Source organism: Vulpes lagopus, chromosome 23 (assembly GCF_018345385.1).
Source record: "Vulpes lagopus strain Blue_001 chromosome 23, ASM1834538v1, whole genome shotgun sequence".
NCBI classification, from domain to species: domain Eukaryota; kingdom Metazoa; phylum Chordata; class Mammalia; order Carnivora; family Canidae; genus Vulpes; species Vulpes lagopus.
In genome coordinates this window covers 40,554,771-40,573,778 of record NC_054846.1, presented here as the reverse complement: position 1 = coordinate 40,573,778, position 19,008 = coordinate 40,554,771, and the positions used below count along the sequence as shown (strand labels likewise).

The following is a 19,008-nucleotide window of genomic DNA, read 5'->3' as shown; positions in this document are numbered from 1 at the left end:
CTTTTTACTACTTACTATGAAATTTGAGTAGATATCTTTGAAATTTTTCCATTTCTATTTCCTCTTATAAAATTTCCCACCTTTTTAAATGATAATTACTTGAAATAAAGCAACAATAAAATTTTCAAAGATTAAAAATATGAGATAACTAGTTGAATAAATTCTTAAATTGTTCAATTAAAATAGCTATAAGCTATATTAGAGTTGTACTGAAACTCTTATTGTCTTCTAATTGATTCTACTCTTCAATCTGTTTTTAAGGAAGGAAATTAAATAGCTTAAAAATATTTAAAGGTTCATTTTTAGCAATGCTTTCAGCTGTCATAATGTAGTTCCCAAGTTATTAATTACATCAAGTAAATCAACCATGACAATCTATTAATAGGAAATGGAAAAGAAAATTAAATTAGCAAAAACTATTAAACTGATTAGCTAATTATGGAGACCCACATTACATAAGCTTGCAACAGGAGAGCCTATATCCGTACACTTACATACATGTTACTTTGATTGTTTACAGCAATGTCGCTTTCATTACTATAATGAACCATCCAAAGATCTACAGTATGTCAAATTGCATGAAATAGTATTCTTAAAGAAATGTTTCAAGTCCTTGTTTTAATTAACATGCTCCTAACGTCTGCATGGTTTTAGAGGTAGAAGCATATCACACAAAATGCTATTTAGAGCTTATCATAGTAATATTCATAATGAGTCGGTTTAAAATGGAATTATCTGGGTTTATGTACTTGTAATTCCACACAGTATGCAAGAAGCAATGCAAAAAGGCAATTGTTATTCCCTGTCCTTTATCCTTTTTTTCCTCCCTTTACCTACTTTTTGGTCATCTACTATGTGCCAGCCACACTCTGACAGGTTTGACAGAATGACACATAACAAATCACACAAATAAACTGAGATCTGAAGGATAGAGAGCAAGCCAGTAGGTCAAGAGAATGGCTATGAGGGAGGGGGTCAGAAATGGTGACTTTTTCCTGAAAGCTCTCACACAACTTTCCTCTGGTGGGAGAGGCGGAGTATATTCTAAGAGCCAGCGTGCTAGGAACAGAGTTTGTGACAGTAAGTGTGTTAAGAGAAGAGGCATAGTAGATAGGCAGGGTTAATACCACGCAGTGCCTAGTAGTCAGGGAGGGAGTTTGGAATCTACTGGAAGTCTGGGAGAGAGGGAAGGTGGAGGAGTGACAAATTACCAATGCTTGTATAAGAAACTTCTTTTATATGATACCTTATTTTTTATGTAATGTTAGAGAATCACATAATCCAAAAATTACGGTACATTAAAAAAGGAGTGGTACTAAATAGTCATAAAAGAATTACTCGACTGTAACTAAATGATTAGTGGCAATGGAAAACAATGCGTTCCCAACACTTAGAAATTTCAGAAGTCACATGAAAGTAATGATCACTAACAAAAGACCAAAGTGCGTTTTCAGCCTCCTTTCAGCCTAGATAACAGCCACTGATAAAAATGCTGCTTATACAGTCACTCTGGTGAGTGGTAATTTGACATATTAATCATATAATTGAGTGGATGGAGGTTTATTCTGATCTCTACTAATCACTAATTCTTTGGATAAGAGCCCGTATATAATAAGACCTGCAATTTATGAGCCACAATGATAAGTGTGGTCTATATATGCAATGAGTGCTTAATAAGATTATTTTCTTAATTGAAGTATGATTTTGAACAGGAATAGATCTTCATAATTGAGAGATTCTGAAATGTTAATAGACTTTTGTTAAAATCACTGCACATTTATATATATGAATCTATTTTTTTTATTTTTTTTAATTTTTTTTTATTTTATTTATGATAGTCACAGAGAGAGAGAGAGAGAGAGAGGCAGAGACACAGGCAGAGGGAGAAGCAGGCTCCATGCACCGGGAGCCCGACGTGGGATTCGATCCGGGGTTTCCAGGATCGCGCCCTGGGCCAAAGGCAGGTGCCAAACCGCTGCGCCACCCAGGGATCCCTGAATCTATTTTATGATATTATGAAGATGTTAAATTATATCCAGGACTGCCTGATTCTCTATTATAAAATTTACATCATAGATTATCATGTAAAGATAAGAAGGATCAATATTTACCATGATTTTTATTCCAACCAAGCATAATCAGATAATACACTTATCTAAGGGAAGCAATTAGGATGAATAAAGGAAAATATTTAAAACAGAACTATTCAAAAACAAAATGTATTTGTTCCATAATAGCTTTTTGAAAATATTAAATCTGTAGATGTAAAAGAAGGAGAGAATATAAGAAATGTGAATTGGACTGACAACAGTCATTATTTAGTATATTTAAAGGTAGCTATTTCATTGCTTTGAAGTAATTTGTTGCAGGCTCTATTTTTCTCTTGGTTCCACTGTCCACATATTCCTAGGGAATGAATACTCTCATATGTACACAAATACCCTCTTTTTAGAAATACATGTTAAAAAAAAAAAGAAATACATGTTAACCATCTAGTGTGAATTACATATATATATATATATATATATATATATATATATATATATAATTTAATGTAACTCTACATGACTTCTGTATTAGAAAAGATATAATACATTAAAATAGAGTATTGTACCTATCTAAAGATTAGCTCTGGGCAGCCTGGGTGGCTCAGTGGTTTAGCGCCGCCTTCAGCCCAGGGCCTGATCCTGGAGACCCGGGATCGAGTCCCACATCCGGCTCCCTGCATGGAGCCTGCTTCTCCCACTGCCTGTGTCTGTCTCTCTCTCTCTGTGTCTCTCATGAATAAATAAATAAAAAATTAAAAAAAAAATAAAGATTAGCTCTATGAAAATATGTTTTAAAAGTTCTTATACAGAATGCTTTAGACATAGAAACACTTGAATCAATCAGTACTACATCTCTTTATACAACAGAAATATTTCTGAATAGGAAATCACACAAGCTTCCTGCCCTCGAGCTCCTGCTGGGTCAGTACTACACTTCACCCTACATATTGTTGCAAGACTTATCTTTATAAAAGTCACATCAGTTCTTTACTTCACTCCATTCTGTTTCCCTCCTACCCAAATTTTTCCTCAGGAGCCCTTTTCCATAATAAATCACTCTCTTATTTACTTGCATTCTTCACAGAATGCTTTCCCATCTGCCAGTTTTGACTGAAATGGAGCTTTATTTAGAATGCATTGCTTTCCTATGCTCTTATCCATGGATACAGTGTCTCTTATTAGTTAAGTATGATGGTAGCTTCTGCAACAGAAACCCTTCCATCTCAATAGAAGTTTTTCTAATTAATGGCCTGGGAAACTCTGCTCCACACACTTACTCCAGGACCCAAGCAGACAGGAGGTACTGTTGCTTCTATTTGACTAGAGCAGATGGGGGTGAAGAAAAGGGAAGGTTTAGAAAATATTATTGCCAACTTTGTGTTACTTTCCCAGTTTCAAGAAACATAAGTAAAGGAACTGAATTATTTTGAAATAATTTTGGTTGCTGAACTGGGTTCTTTGGATGGCAGAGTCTCTCTGGGACTGAACCAAGTAAAGCTACAGACTTATAATTGTCTCATATACAAATCGCTAAATGATTCCCACTGATTACTCACTAGACTGCAAATGCTGGGTGGCAAGGAAAGGGTAACCTTTACCTGCATATCCTTATCATCAAACAGGTGCTTTGCACAAAGTACCATTCTGTAAATTTTGATGGATGAATGAATGGGTGGACAAAAGTGGACAAGAGTAAAAAAATGCCTGTGATCATTCTCCATTGTCTAGAGAGGAAAGTCTAAGCTTTTTTTTTTTTTTTAGATTTTATTTATTTATTCATTGTAAGAGACACAAAGAGAGAGAGGCAGAGACATAGACAGAGGGAGAAGCAGGCTCCCCATAGGGAGCCGGATGCGGACTCCATCTCCTGACCTGAGATCACACCCTGAGCCAAACGCAGACGCCTAACTGCTGAACCATCCAAGCATCCCAGGAAAGTCTCATTTTTTTTTAAAGTCTCAATTTTATTTTATGACATATTATGATATGGCCATACATAGTCAAAGCTAAAGCCCTTTTTTTTCCCCCCTTATTAACATTTTGGTTGAACCAGACTGGACCTGTTTCTCTATTCCACATTTAGTCACTTTTAAAACTCCATATACACTTCTACACTTTTGCTCATTTTAGTTCAGTACCTACATGCTCTTTCCTCTCTTACCTAAAAATACCGTGAGGAACCTGGGTGGCCTAGTCAGTTAAGCATCCAACTATTGATTTCGGCCCAGGTTGTGATCTCAGGGTTGTGAGATCAGGCCCCAGCTTGGGTTCCACACTCAGCATGGAGTCTGCTAAAGATATCCCTCTCACTCTGCCCCTTTGCTTTGCTTTCACGTGTACTTTCTCTCTCTCTAGTAAATTAATTTCAAAAATTAGATAAAGTAAAAATATTTTATTTTCCATGGCCAAATTCACATTTTACCTGTTGGTTGAAGCCTTCCTTAATCCTCTGCTCCTTTAGATAGTGTCAATTTGGCTCCTATGGTGAATGGACCCAGGCTCGGTCATGACACTGATTTTTTTTTTCCTCTGCTGTTCATTTTCTTTATATCCTTTCTCTTTTTTTCTTTTTAAATATTTTACCTATTGGGCAGCCCCAGTAGCACAGCGGTTTAGCACTGCCTGCAGTCCAGGGTGAGATCCTGGAGTCCCGGGATCGAGTCCCACGTCGGGCTCCCTGCATGGAACCTGCTTCTCCCTCTGCCTGTGTCTCTGCCTCTCTCTCTATCTCTCTCTGTGTCTCTAATAAATAAATAAATAAATCTTTAAAATAAATAAATAAATAAATAAATAAATAAATAAATAAATATTTTATGTATTTATTTGAGACACAGTGAGAGAGAGCATGGGGGGCTCAGTTGGAGGGAGAGGAAGTAGACTCCCCACTGAGGAGGGAGCACAACACCTGCCCAATCCCAGGATCCCAGGATCATGACCTGAGCAGAAATCAAGAGTCAGACGTTTAACTGACTGAGCCACTCAGGCACCCCTATAATATCCCTTCTGTTGAGTATGGACAGGACCTGTGACTCGCTCCTAGACAGCATATTATGGCAAAGTTAAAAAGATTTTACATATGTAATTAATTTTTCAAATTCACTGATTTTTGAGTTAATCAAAAGTATTATTATTATTTTGGGGGGGATTGGGGGTGGAAAGCTTAAAAGAGAAACTGACCCCCATTGCAATGAAAAACTCTCCTGTTGAGGAACCTGGGTGGCTCAGTGGTTGAGCCTTTGGCTCAGGGTGTGATCCTGGGATTCTGGGATCAAGTCTCACATCGGGCTCCCTGCGAGGAGCCTGCTTCTCCCTCTGTCTATGTCTCTGCCTCTCTCTGTGTCTCTCATGAATAAATGAATAAAATCTTTAAAACAAAAACAACAACAATAACAAAAAACTCTCCTGTTAACCTGGAAGGGGGATGTAGCTAGCTGACCTCTGGGAGTGGAGGGTCTCCACCCTGCAATGACGAGGGCCCAAATTCTGCCAACAACCCTGGCTCCTTTTTTCCTAAGTATCCAGATTTTAGAACAGTTATTTATCCCTCCTCCATGTGTCCCAGGCAGTCTGCAAAAAGCCAATTAATCTCCTAACTTCAGAGAACCTTTTTGATTTGAGATAGTATTTTTATTTTCTTGACCTCAGACACTGTCCTAGGGATGTACCCAGTATGAATATTTCACTTGGAATTCTGGAATCATCAAGTGTTTTGTCTCCTCCTAGATGGAAATAAGGACGTGTATGAGCCTGGTTGCTAATGAAAGCCAATTTGTGGCTGTGTTTTGCCTATTTGATAATGGAGAAAACATTTCTGGAAGGCAGAACAGAGAAACAAAAGAAATTATGGTTTTGATGACATTAATCTAAGTATTATACCACCAAATGCTGAATCCTACCACATTTGGGGATTTTCCATTACCAGTAAATCATGACATAGTTTAAAACCAGCTTTAGTTGGGATTCTGTTATTTTAATGTAAAATTAGAACTGATAGTTTCTAAAACTGTATTTTCAAGGAATTACTAGGATTTAGTGTAAATATTAATCATTCAATTAGCTACTTGTTTATAAACTATTAAGTAATTGAATTGATAATTTTGACATTTTGTTACTAATGTCAAATACACAAGTATACAAAATATACTTTCCTCATTTGATAATGTAAACCAAAAATAATGCATTTCTTACCTTAATATTGAGTTACAAAGATAAAAGTAACAAATGTCAGATATTTTAAAATATTTAACACATTTGATTTCTTAGTGATTTTATCTCTAACTACTCACATCTTGACGGTTCTGATCTAGCCTACATTGATTTATATTTGTTTTAATTGATAGATATAGTTCCTCATATTTTGGAATTCCCATAACAGAATTGTACCTATGCTTGTTTCTAGATGGGAGTGAGAACTAATGGTTAAAATAAAGGATTTCTCTCCATGAGGATTTAAATTAACTTTTGATTAGAACTAAGGCTATGGCACAGTAAGTAGCAAAACTGTTGGGAAATTAGGCTAATTCTATTAAATGATGATGGCAAGAAGGCTTAATTCTGGAAAATCCATGCCAATTACATGATCAAGAGGCTTGTGTCTTGATGTATTTTTTTGAACCAAAATATTTTCTTTGCTTGTAGGAATTGGGCTTATCAATATTTTATTTTAATAGATGTCGGTGCTGTATGAACAAACTAAGGAAACAGACCAAGAAACTACATTTGAGCATCTAATAGATTATTTTCTGTTCCACTGCACCATTTCCAATCAGCATAAAAACATGCAATTTCAACTATCTGGAATGCATATCATTAATCCTCTTTCCTACTTGCTACCATCCCATTTTTTTCTGCTTCTTTTCAGAAAAAAAGTTGTCTCTTCTCATGGTATTTACTTCCACCCTTTTTATTCTCACCCAAACTCTCTTAATAAAACTTATCTTGAAAAGGTTCACAATGACCTCCCCACCCTCTCTCAAATATCTGCATAGTCCCTTTCTCACCTTCTTTGAGTTGTTGTTCCGAATATAATCTCAGATAAGCCATCACTAATACCTCCAATATTCCCATGCTTTACTTTTATCTTCAGTGCTTAGTGATCATCTGATAGACATATTATATCATATTATATTATTGTATTAATCACCATCACCATTTACTCCCACTAGAATGTAAGCTCCACAAAAGAGGGTCTTTTTTTTTTTTTAATTCACTTCAGTATCCCAGTTCCTAGAATAGTGCGTGGCCCTTAGAGTTGAATGAATGACAAAGCACCATTTATCAAGTGAGCAAAAATTAGGGAAGCCATCATCAGTAGACAGAGGATGTCAGGATATAGTCTTAAAGCAGATACTTTGATTAGAAGAAATTAAGAATCAGAGAGTGATATAGGTAATAGGAATTCATAGATTCTACAAAAAGACTGGATAAAATGCATAGGGCTCTATCTTCCAGAATAGAATTAGATGGAAAGCAACTGCTTTCTACTGAATAAAATACCCATACATATTTCATATACTGTAGAAGCAGCACTTGTTTTTAAAAAAAGCTGATTTATACGTGTAAGTAGGCAAACATAACTTCTAAGTATGAGGTAAAATAAAAGAAGTTCCTGACAATGGGAAGGGATTTACATTCCATTAGAATTACTGAGTACTTATGTTTTCAGCTCTAAGCAATAGTGCTTCATAATTGTCTATGCCCAGAAAATGTAATTTAAGTTTGCCAATTGATAAATAACTAAGTAAATAAACAGAAATATTACACCAGCAACACAATCTACAAAAAGTGCTATTAAAAGTACTTCCACAGCAACATCAGAATAATTACCTCTATAATCAGCAAAGGAAATATGCTAAAGCCAAGCTTTATTTTTCTCAAAATCATGGCACTACAGTGCTCACCCACACAACAGAATCAGCAGCATGAACAACAGAAAATTATATTTTATATTTAAAACATTGTGTGCTCTACAATTTAAGTAAACCAATGAGTAAGAAAATATATATTTTTATAATGATAACTATCAAAGAGACATGGTATTTTTCAGTACCAGTAAAATGTATTATATTCTAACTTTGGATTATTTTTTCTAAAATTAAAGCACTGAAGCTAGAGTTCCAATTTTAGAAGAAGAAATGTAAAAAAATCAGATATACTAACATATCTCATTAATGAAACTTATTTTCTTCTCAATGCTAAGAAGAGCTCACCTGGAACTAGGAAAGGAATAGCCTACAAAGTCAATGTGATAGAAGAAGAAAAGATCAAATTGACAGCCAAAATGAAAATCATTGTTTTTATTGGACCACATTAAACAAAGAAATACCACCAAAGTAAACACTTCTCTGTGTTAAATAAAAATCGAAGTCCAATATATAAAAATGATGTAATTCTAGATTTCTCTAGCCAATCAAAAAATGGTATCTGAGCCTAATGCTAATATTTCATCTACCTTTCCAGCATCAAGTGATGAGGTAATGTCATATTTTTTTACTTATATTTTTCTGTTTCAATATGCTAGTAACCTTTTTATTTAATATTGCATAATTCTAGAATCATTAGTATTACATTAAAAAAAAACAAAGAAAAAAGTTTGCAGGGAAGGGAGGAAAAAAATTGGAGAAAGTCAAATGTGAGAACTAAAATCAAATCCAACATGAAGAAATAACCTCCAAGCAGAGAATAAGCTTTATATTCTTGTTCTAGTCACTAAGAATACATTGGTGAGCAAGGCTATTTTTTGTTTAGTGTCATTTGATTTAGAACTATGATTTTAAGAAAAAACCATATTAGGTTTGCAGTATTGAAATATTTAAGAGAAATTAGTCTTGAATATATAATTACTAAGGTTTGAGAGTAATCTAAGTAATTTAAAATGATGTTATCTGAGAAACCATTTAAGCCATTAAAAAGGAAATCAAATTTATTAACTATATGATGCAGACCAAAACATAGAAAAATATATTAAGTTTACAAATGACAAAGTATAGATTTAACAAAAGCCTTGTAAAGGTTAAAATTTGCTAAAATTATGAGTAGAAAGTGTGATTCACAATATAACATTTTAAGCTTATAAATGAGTGAATTAAGTTTATGGCTTATAATTTCAAACCACTGAATGTTGATTCTGAAAATGGCAGTCATCATCAAATAAGTATTTTCTATGTATTAAAATAGAACTCATGATTGTGTGTAAAGAGTAGGAATGGATAGCAAAAGTAAACAAGTATATGAATGCACATAATATATATTAAAATATAATAAATGTAACGTATAAGATAAAAGATTCAAATATTTGGGGTCAGAGCACCTAGGCAGTCCTGAGTGTAACACTTCAGGCTATGAAGGCCAGAATTAGGATTTGAAGGATTCCTCTGTCCCCCAAGTACTACACTGGAAAGCATTGGAAAGTTTTGACTGTGGAAGGCATGAGATCTGATATGCATTTTTCAGTGATCATTTTGGTTGCTATGGTAGGGAGACAAAAATGGAAGCACAGGGGCCCGATAAGACTATGTTATATTTCAGTTAAGAGTGGATAGTGCTTTACTCTGAAAGGAAATTGGGATGTTTGGATGCGTGAAATCAGGGAAAGCTGATTTCCACTGGGAATTGGTGGATGGCAGACATATAAGAAAAAGGAAACAATTAAAAACAAATCCTAGAATTTTGGGTTGAAAATCTGAAAAGATGGTAGTAGTATTTATTGGTATTATTTATTGGGGCTAAAGAAAAACAAGTTCTGAAGGTGGAAAATTAAGATGTCTCTTTTGAAGATGTCTGAGGTATCTATGAGATGTCCCAGTGGATGTGAAGTAGGCAACTGGATATACACATTAGGGCTCTGTGGATGTCAGGGATGAAGAAACACATTGAAACTTGTACCTAGTTATCTCGTTCCTTATTTGGTATTAATATACTTCAAATTCATTTATATTAATATAATATACTAATTAGGTGGCAAACCCAGAGTATAATTATCAACAGATAATTCTGATTTACCGTAGGAATATTTGTGATGAAAAAACTGATGTTACTAACACTAAAATATCAGTATTTCCTATAATACTGTGTTATAGTATTGAGGACTGATTAGAGATCATTTATTCCTCATTCCTTATTTTACAGGTGAGAAATATAAGGTGCAAAACATATAAAATTTTGTGATCAAAGATACAAAAATAATTTCAAAGAAATAACTTGAATTCTTTTCCTAACATAATATTCACCTTTCTCAAGGTAAGTTTTCCAAGTTTTCATATATCCAGTGAATGGAAACCTTGCCAGCCAATCAAACTGGCATAAATAGTATGTATAGTATTTATTCATTACAAAGTGCCTATTGATTAATTAGCTATAATGTACCTGGAATTTGACTAGGCATTGCATGTATTCAGAGGAAAGATAATGCCACTGACCCTCAGAAAACCATAAGTATAGCAGAAGAGACAGGTAATTAAATAACAACACTGGAGAAGAAATACGATGATAGTGTAAGTGGAGTATACCATGAATCCTCAGAAAAGGGAAACAAAACACCACATCAAAGGATCATAGAAGACTCAATTGGATAGAATTTTGAATAATGAACAAGTTTTAATCAAACTGCAGGAAAAGAAAAGACAAACTAATGAAGAAGAAGATACTAATAATTGGCAAGCAGCAAGTGGTCAGGATGACTGACAGATTAGCATGTGATGATATGGCAAAATATGAGGTAGAAAGGAAAAGGGCCTACATTCTGAGAACATGTGAAGGAAAAACTTTTTGCTAATGGTTCTGGGGAGGATTTGAAGTTTTTTGTTTTTTGTTTTTTGTTTTTTTTGTCCCAAAGAACAACACAGGAGGGTACGCTGAAATGGATGGAGTGAGGCTGCAGACTAGAAGATAGAATTTAGGGGCTATGATAATAATAGAATTGGTAACAATGGAATCTGAAAATTTGAAAGAAATTCAAAGATCAACTCTGAAATTTCCGGAAATAATTTCTGGAAATAACTGAGAATTCATTAAGTAGATATTAATTAAGAAAATAAATGTGATGGACACATTTCCTGATAACAGAGCTGCTTATGCAATCCTGTCCCTTCAACTTCATCCTCTGGCCACACTTAAGTGGATCAAAGACTGGAATAAATGCAGCTATGACATTTTGCTTAGAGAAACTTATGATATTTGGTGGTCTGGCTTTAAGAGATGTGCTAATGCAATCCAATGAGAGATGTAGAGATTGTTACTAGTGAGCTTATACTTTACAGCTAGAAGATCATATACTGTTAGGTTCTGGAGTGGCTATTTGTTAAGCTTCTGCAAACATATGACTAAGTCAATTTATAGAAAAAGGAGGAAAGAACAGACATAAAAAAGGAAAATGAGATAAGAATCATGTAGTCCCTGAAGGACTCAGAGCAGCTCAGCTCCCAAGGTCCTGCCAGTTCTCATGAAGCCAAAGTAGTCTTTCTTGCTCATGCTTGGATTTTGTGAGGCTCTTCAAACCTTCATAATCAATACCCCTTGTTCTTGATCTGGTTTGCATGACTGTGTAGGTTGGTTGCAACCAAAGAAATACTGAGTGGAAAATGTAGTAAGTCAACAAACAAACAAATAAGATCCTATATAGTTAGGAATTTCTTTTACTTATTTATTTAGCTTCTCTATGAATACCTAGGTATCTGAAGCATCCCTCTTTTGGATAGTCTTTTGGATAGTCCACTTGCAGACTTTTAGGCATCCATTATGAGTAAGTTCTTGATATTATGATGGAATCTATCTTGATCCTCATCTTAATTATTGAAGCAAGAACTATGCCTATTGTTTGTTTTCCCCATCCTGTAACCTCCTTCTCTTTAGCAGGGTGGCTAGAAATGTTTTTAAATATTTATTTGTTCCTTTCTCTCAACATATTAATTACAGTAACTTTTCACCAACAAAAGCAAAAGCCCCCCCCACTTTTTTAAATCTCAATCAAGAATGTGTCTCCATTTGTCAAATGTCACTTAGGAGTTTTCTATTAATAGTATGTTTCTCATGTATCTGGTTTTTGGTCAAAATCTAGCTGACATTCCAACTTTGTATTAGAACATTGATGTGAAATGCTGTGAAGGGGTACTTAGCTTTCTGAAAAAGTAGGTTTCAGTTTCATATCCAATATCACCCAGCTGAAGAAAGAGATTAATAAAGTGCAGTGTGTAACCATGATGAAAAGGGTACTGTTAAAATGTTCAAAATGCTTATAGGCATTCAGGTATGGTATAGTTATAAACAATGCTGCAATATTTTAATACAGAAGGATACTTATACATTTTCTTCAAAGATAATTTATGGTTCTAGGGTCTATCAAATTTATGTATATAAATATATATATATATATATATATATATATATATATATTCTTTAAATGTTGTACGTCTCCAATATTCTTTTTATTCTATTCTTTAGACCCACATTATTAAAAAAAAAAAACGTGCAACTGAACAAACCTCAAGATCTATAGCAAATAAGTTCTGGTACAATATACTCAGTTGAAGGCTTTCCGTAGTGAGTTTCTATTACTTATGAGCTTTAAAACTTATAAAGCTTCTGTGTGGGAATAAAATTGGGTCCAAAAATTACTTCTAATTAGAAATATCCCTATATTAATAAATGTGTGAAATATAAATCAGAGCTTTTCAATGGTAGGGCAAAGATCCTCTTCAGTTATAATGGTTTCTAAATTCAAATTTCCTTGCTTTAGCCATTGTCCTATCCCAGTGACCTTGCTTACTAACATCATATTTCTCTTTCATTTATCACTGCCTTGCTGGACTTTTTACCAAGTGGAAGAATGGATACAATGAAAGGGGCCTATATTTTGAAATATTGCCATTACATTTTCTCTTCTTGGAAGTTAATTATTTTCTTGTTACTTTTCATTATTTTGGAATTTTTTAGAGAAGGCTAAGACAGGACCTCAAAGACTAACAACTCATTAGTGAACTTTAAGTTTCAAAATTAACTCAAGAATGCACTGGAAAAATGTCCATTCATACCTTCTACATATTTTTTAATTGGATTATTCATTTTGGGGGTGTTGAGTTTTATAAATTCTTTATGTATTTCGGATACTAATCCTTTATCAGATATGTCATTTGCAAATATTTTCTCCCATTCTTTAGGTTGCCTTTTAGTTTTGTTGACTGTTATCTTCACTATGAAGATATTTTTCATTTTGATGAAAATGGTTTACTATTTGTCCCAATACTTTACTTTTGCTTTTGTTTCCCTTGCCTCAGGAGACATATCTAGTAAGAAGTTGCTATGGCCAAAGGCAAAGAGGTTACTGCCTGTGTTCTTCTCCAGGAATTTAATGGTTTCCCTCATCATGTTTAGGTCTTTAATCCATTTTAAATGTATTTTTGTGTATGGTGAAAGAAAGTGGTCCAGTTTCATTCTTCTGAATGTTGCTGTCCAGTTTTCCTAACATCATTTGTTGAAGATGTCTGTCTTTCCCCATTGGATACTCTTTCCTGCTTTGTCAAAGATTAATTGGACATATAGTTGTGGGTACATTTCTGGGTTTTCTATTCTGTTCTGTTGATCTATGTGACTGTTATTATGCTGGTATCATACTCTTTTGACCACTACAGCTTCATAATATAGCTTCAAGTCTGGAACTGTGATGCTTCCTCCTTTGCTTTTCTTTTTAAAGGCTGCTTTGACTAATTGGAGTCTTTTGTGGTTCTATCAAACTTTAGGATTGTTTGTTCTAGCTGTTGGTGGGAAACTGGTGCGGCCACTCTGGGAAACAGTATGGAGGTTCCTCAAAAAGCTAAAAGTAGAACTAGCCTGCCATCCAGCAATTGCACTACTAGATATCTGCCTAAGAAATAAATACAAAAATACTAATTCAAAGGGATACATTCACCCCGATGTTTACTGCAGCATTATTTACAATAGCAAAATTATGGAAATAGCCCAACTGTTTGGGTTGATAAGTGGATAAAGAACATGTGGTATATATTTATTGACTGAAAAGTGGATAAAGAACATGTGGTATATATTTATATCTAATATATAATAATATATATAATAATATAAATAATGGGATATTACTTAGCCATGAAAAAGAATGAAATGTTGCCATTTGCAATGATGTGGATGGAGCTAGAGAGCATTATGCCAAGTGTAATAAGTCAGTCAGAGAAAGACAAATACCATGTGATTTCACTTAGATGTGGAATTTAAGAAACAAAATAAATAAGCATAGAGGGAAAAAAGGGAGAGAAGGGCAATTCAAGAAACAGACTCTTAACTACAGAAAACAAACTGATGATTACCAGAGGGGAGTTGGGTGCAGGGAAGGGTTAAATGGGTGATGAGGATTAAGGAGGGCACTTGTGATGAGCACCAGCTCTTGTATGTAAGTGTTGAATCACTAACTTGTACACCTAAAACAATATTAAAGTGTGCGTTAACTAACAGAAATTTAAATAAAAACTTGAACACTGGTAGGAAAAAAAAGTTGTATGCAAAATAAAAAAAAGAATTCATAAAACTTTTACTCAAAAGCTTTTATGAAATAACCAAAGCAGAATTTATGTCTGTCAAGAACCAAACCTGAGATAATGGACCACGAAGTTGGAAGAAAGTCCAGATAAAGTAACTGACATACAAATAGATTTAGATATCTTAAATCAATTCAGGTAGACTGAAGAAACTGATCTTGAGAAGTTTCTCACTCCTCAGAAGCCCCAACACCCTCAGAGAAGCCCTAGTTTTATCGGGTGCTGTGCCCACCATAATACAATTGCTGAAGAAGTTGTCTAGATGAAAAAACATCAGAGCATCCTCCGCATATGTGGCAGATCTGGTACACAGCAGCCTGCATAATAAAATATATAGTTGACCTCTTCAGGTCAATGGGCACCAAAGGATTTACAGAATTTCTAAGAGTGCTGGTGAATTCCAAGAGGACTGACTTCAGGGTAAGAGGGTCCCAGATTATGGGAACTCTTGACTCCAGACAAAGGCTAGGTCTATACTCATTGGCACTGGGTTCCAGAACAATAGTTGGAAGATCAGAGCGCCACACTTCAGTGGACACCAGGTCCTGATGTCCAGCTTCTTGGAAGATAAGATTTCACTGTAGCTGATTCCATGAGATGATGGTAAGACACCTAAAATAAAGAAAATCTAACTCAAAATCACAAAACACCCAAGACTTCCTTTTCTATGTGGATATTACCTGGGCAAGGAGGGAAAGAAGAAAATTCATGAGCATGGACAGATTCCTCACCACCACCACCACCATAAAAAAAAACCAACCAACCAACCAAACAAACAAACAAAAAAACCAACCTGAGTAACTCTGTAAACATTAAACTAGTTTTAACTAAAAGAGAAGTGAGGTTTCTTTTATGACACTATCAAAGTTTCTTCATGTGAGGAAAAAAAAGGCTCAAGAATAAGAAGATATTCATTACAGAAAATAAGGAATTTTGTAGGACTTTTATTTTCTTTCATATTTAGGCATTCTTTGAAAATTTCAGTTCTATTATATACTTATAACTTGAAAAATGTTTTCACATTGTCTGTTGTAGCTGAGTACAAATCTATCTTTTATATGTGAAACCAGAGTAACATACAAGGTAACCACTGAGAAAAAAAAAGCATTTCACTAAATTGGGCAAGTCATAAAAGATGAGCAAAGGCAGATTTTCAAATCCGTTCCTCAAATTCCCTTTTTCACATCATCACAGCTAAGTCTTCAGTGAAAATATGAGTGTCATAAATATAGTCAGCATCTCAGCATGTATAGAATACAGTATAAGAATCAATTACCAAAGCACTTAATAGTCATCTAAAATCACAACAAAACTGACAACTATTATTTACTTCCATATTAGATTGGTTAAGATAAACATGAAACAAGATAAATGTATCATCTGTTCTGAACTATCAACACAGTAATTCTTACTAGCTCAGCATAGTTTCCACATTTTTCTCTACACTTGTATATACTCATGAATATTTAATATTACATAAAAACTGTAATTTTTATCTAAGACTTTTATTGTGCCTTACAAATAAAGCTTTTAATTATACTTTCCAAACTACTCAAGTACCATACTAAAAACCATCAACCACCTTATTTTAGATGCCTGCTAAAGATGTCTTTTTCCCCCCAGTGACTTTACTACAGAAGATCAAAAATAGAAACTGTTTCTTAAAGTTCCAAAATTTTTTATTGAGAATAAGATTATTCGATTCCTCTAAGGAATAAAAAATATGACAAATTAGCTACTGTAGATTACCAAATTAATAATATATATTTATCAATATATATTAAATGTGAAAATTAAATATATATTTTTAAAAATCGTTAACGGTTTCCTGCCAGTGCCTGACAAGTTTGCGATTTTACATAAGTAAATATTAATTTATCAGGCACACACTGTTTGTACCACATAGCCCTAAAACCTAAATAGGAAGGAAGTAGAAGGAAAATGATTCAAAACTGAGTATCTTCCAATAAAGCAGTTAAATACATATTTACTTTATACATGAGGCAAAAAAAAACTTAACCTGAAACAGTGACAGGGTAACTAGGGAAAAGAGAATAATTATTTAATGTAATATAAGGTTAAAAAAATTATCTCTGCTGGGATTATTACGTAGTAGATGAAATCCAACATTTAAGCATTTGATTCACTTTTCCCATTTTTTTTTCACAAATCCTCCCCACTGGCAATCCAGACATTGCCCTCAGGCCCCTTACTCCCTAATTAATAGGAAAAAAGAGATAAATAAAGGAAGGAAAAGAGGTAAGCTAGAGAGAGAAAAACAGATGGTGGCCTGAACTAGAATCAAAGATACCCAAGACATTTAACTCTTTCTCGTCTCTATGCCTTCGCCCATGCAATGTCCTGTCATTGGATTCCCTTTCCTGCTCTCCACCAATGTTCTGGAAATAATTTATTCATCTAACTCAGATCCCTGAGACGCCTCTCTACCCTTCCTGGTAAACTTAGGTGCTCTTGATAGACCATTTGTTCTATCACTAACACACCTCTGGGAGACTGCAGATCACAAAGTATTTTGAGAATCCTTCCTTCCCCATTGGCCTGAAAGTGAGTTCCTTATTTCACCAGTCTTCCGGGGCCTGGCACACTGCCTGACCTGGGCAGATACTCAATCAGAACAGGACACTTGAGCTCTGAGGGACAAGAGAGCTGGATGGCCCTGAGGGATCTCAAGGAATGACATTTCCTTACTGAATCCTCCTCGGATCAGTATCTTTCCTATAAGCTTGTATGGTTGAACGTTTGATTTGGGCAGCATGCTGAGATTGGACCCATGTCTTAAATTTATGCACACATTACCCATGTTCATAACATATATGATAAGCACAAGCTCCAAAAGTTAATAGCACCGGCCGCTGCCCGCTCTCCCGGCGCGGCGGCGGTCCCAGCTGCAGCGCGCCGCCTGGGTGGCTGGGCGGCCCCTGGGCAGCAGCGAGGGCCACGATGACAGATTACGGCGAGGAGCAGCGCAACGAGCTGGAGGCCCTGGAGTCCTTCTACCCCGACTCCTTCACAGAAAGAGGTTGCTGAGCTGCTGCCAACCTTGACAGGGGCCAGTGCTTCCCAGGGCTGGAGTGAGGCACAGGCTTTTCTCAGGGGCTCAGCAGCAATCACAGTATTATCAGAAAATCCACCCAGTTTCACCATTACTGTGACATCTGAGGCTGGAGAAAATGATGAAACTGTCCAGACTACCCTCAAGTTTACATACAGTGAAAAATACCCAGATGAAGCCCCTCTTTATGAAATATTCTCCCAGGAAAATCTAGAAGATAATGATGTCTCAGATATTTTAAAACTATTAGCGTTACAGGCAGAAGAAAACCTTGGTATGGTAATGATCTTTACTTTAGTGACAGCTGTGCAAGAAAAATTAAATGAAATAGTAGATCAAATAAAAACTAGAAGAGAAGAAGAAAAGAAACAAAAAGAGAAAGAGGCAGAAGAAGCTGAAAAGCAATTATTTCATGGCACTCCTGTCACAATTGAGAATTTCTTAAGTTGGAAGGCCAAGTTTGATGCAGAACTCTTAGAAATTAAAAAGAAACGAATGAAAGAAGAAGAACAAGCAGGAAAAAATAAATTAAGTGGGAAACAGCTATTTGAAACAGATCATAATCTTGACACATCTGATATCCAGTTTTTGGAAGATGCTGGAAACAATGTGGAGGTAGATGAATCCCTGTTCCAGGAAATGGATGACTTGGAGCTAGAGGATGATGAGGATGATCCAGACTATAATCCTGCTGACCCAGAGAGTGATTTGACTGACTAATGGACTATCCCCATCTACAGAGAGGTGTGACTGCCACAGCATCTGTGGCTGTGTGGAGGTGTTGATTTTCCTTTCTTTTTTTCTAAGAAAAAATAATTTTCAGGAGAATATTCTTCTGATAGCTTTCATCATTGAACTTAATAAACTGACCTTAAAGTTTCAAATATAAAAAAAAAAAAGTTAATAGCAGGCATCACAGCATAGTTGTTCAGGTTACAACCACTGGATCATATTTTATTAAATAAATGTTGTCATCCCCACTACTTGCTAATGTTAGAAAGTTACTATATCCCAATAAGCTTGTTTCCTCTTTTCTAAAATAAACATGGCAATAGATCTCAAAAGTTGGTTTTGAATATTAAAAAAAGATAAGGTAAGATAAAAACATAGCACCATATATAGCAAATGTTGATATTACCATGACAATAACAAAGGTAAAGATGATGAAGTTTTGGACCTTGGTGATTAATTAATTCCCTTATTAAACATATTCTGATTGAGCGTTAGTCACTATTCTAGATGTTTGGATATATCCATCTACAAAACATCATGGAGTTTATATTCTAGGCGGGATGAAGATAAATCCAATAAATACATACATATTTTATACAGCATGTATTTTATA

At 34.9% G+C, this 19,008-nt stretch overlaps 2 protein-coding genes across 12 annotated transcripts in view; one reads left to right on the top strand and one right to left on the bottom strand.

Moving 5' to 3' along the window:
* The window catches only part of PPFIA2 (PTPRF interacting protein alpha 2), a 465,246-nt gene that overhangs the window by 243,440 nt on the left and 202,798 nt on the right, over positions 1-19,008 (bottom strand). The window lies entirely within an intron of this gene.
* Positions 14,945-18,562, top strand: LOC121481357 (RWD domain-containing protein 1-like). The gene is made up of 2 exons (XM_041738662.1): positions 14,945-15,010; positions 17,559-18,562. The coding sequence occupies exons 1-2, from the start codon at positions 14,945-14,947 to the stop codon at positions 18,381-18,383; spliced, it is 891 nt and encodes a 296-aa protein (XP_041594596.1). The 3' UTR covers positions 18,384-18,562.

Bases quoted from the DNA above. Each gene is read 5' to 3' on its own strand.
- LOC121481357 (XM_041738662.1), top strand. From the start codon at position 14,945: ATGGGCACCAAAGGATTTACAGAATTTCTAAGAGTGCTGGTGAATTCC. The intron at 15,011-17,558 runs GTAAGAGGGTCC...CCACGATGACAG, and splicing joins CCAAGAGGACTGACTTCAGG to ATTACGGCGAGGAGCAGCGC.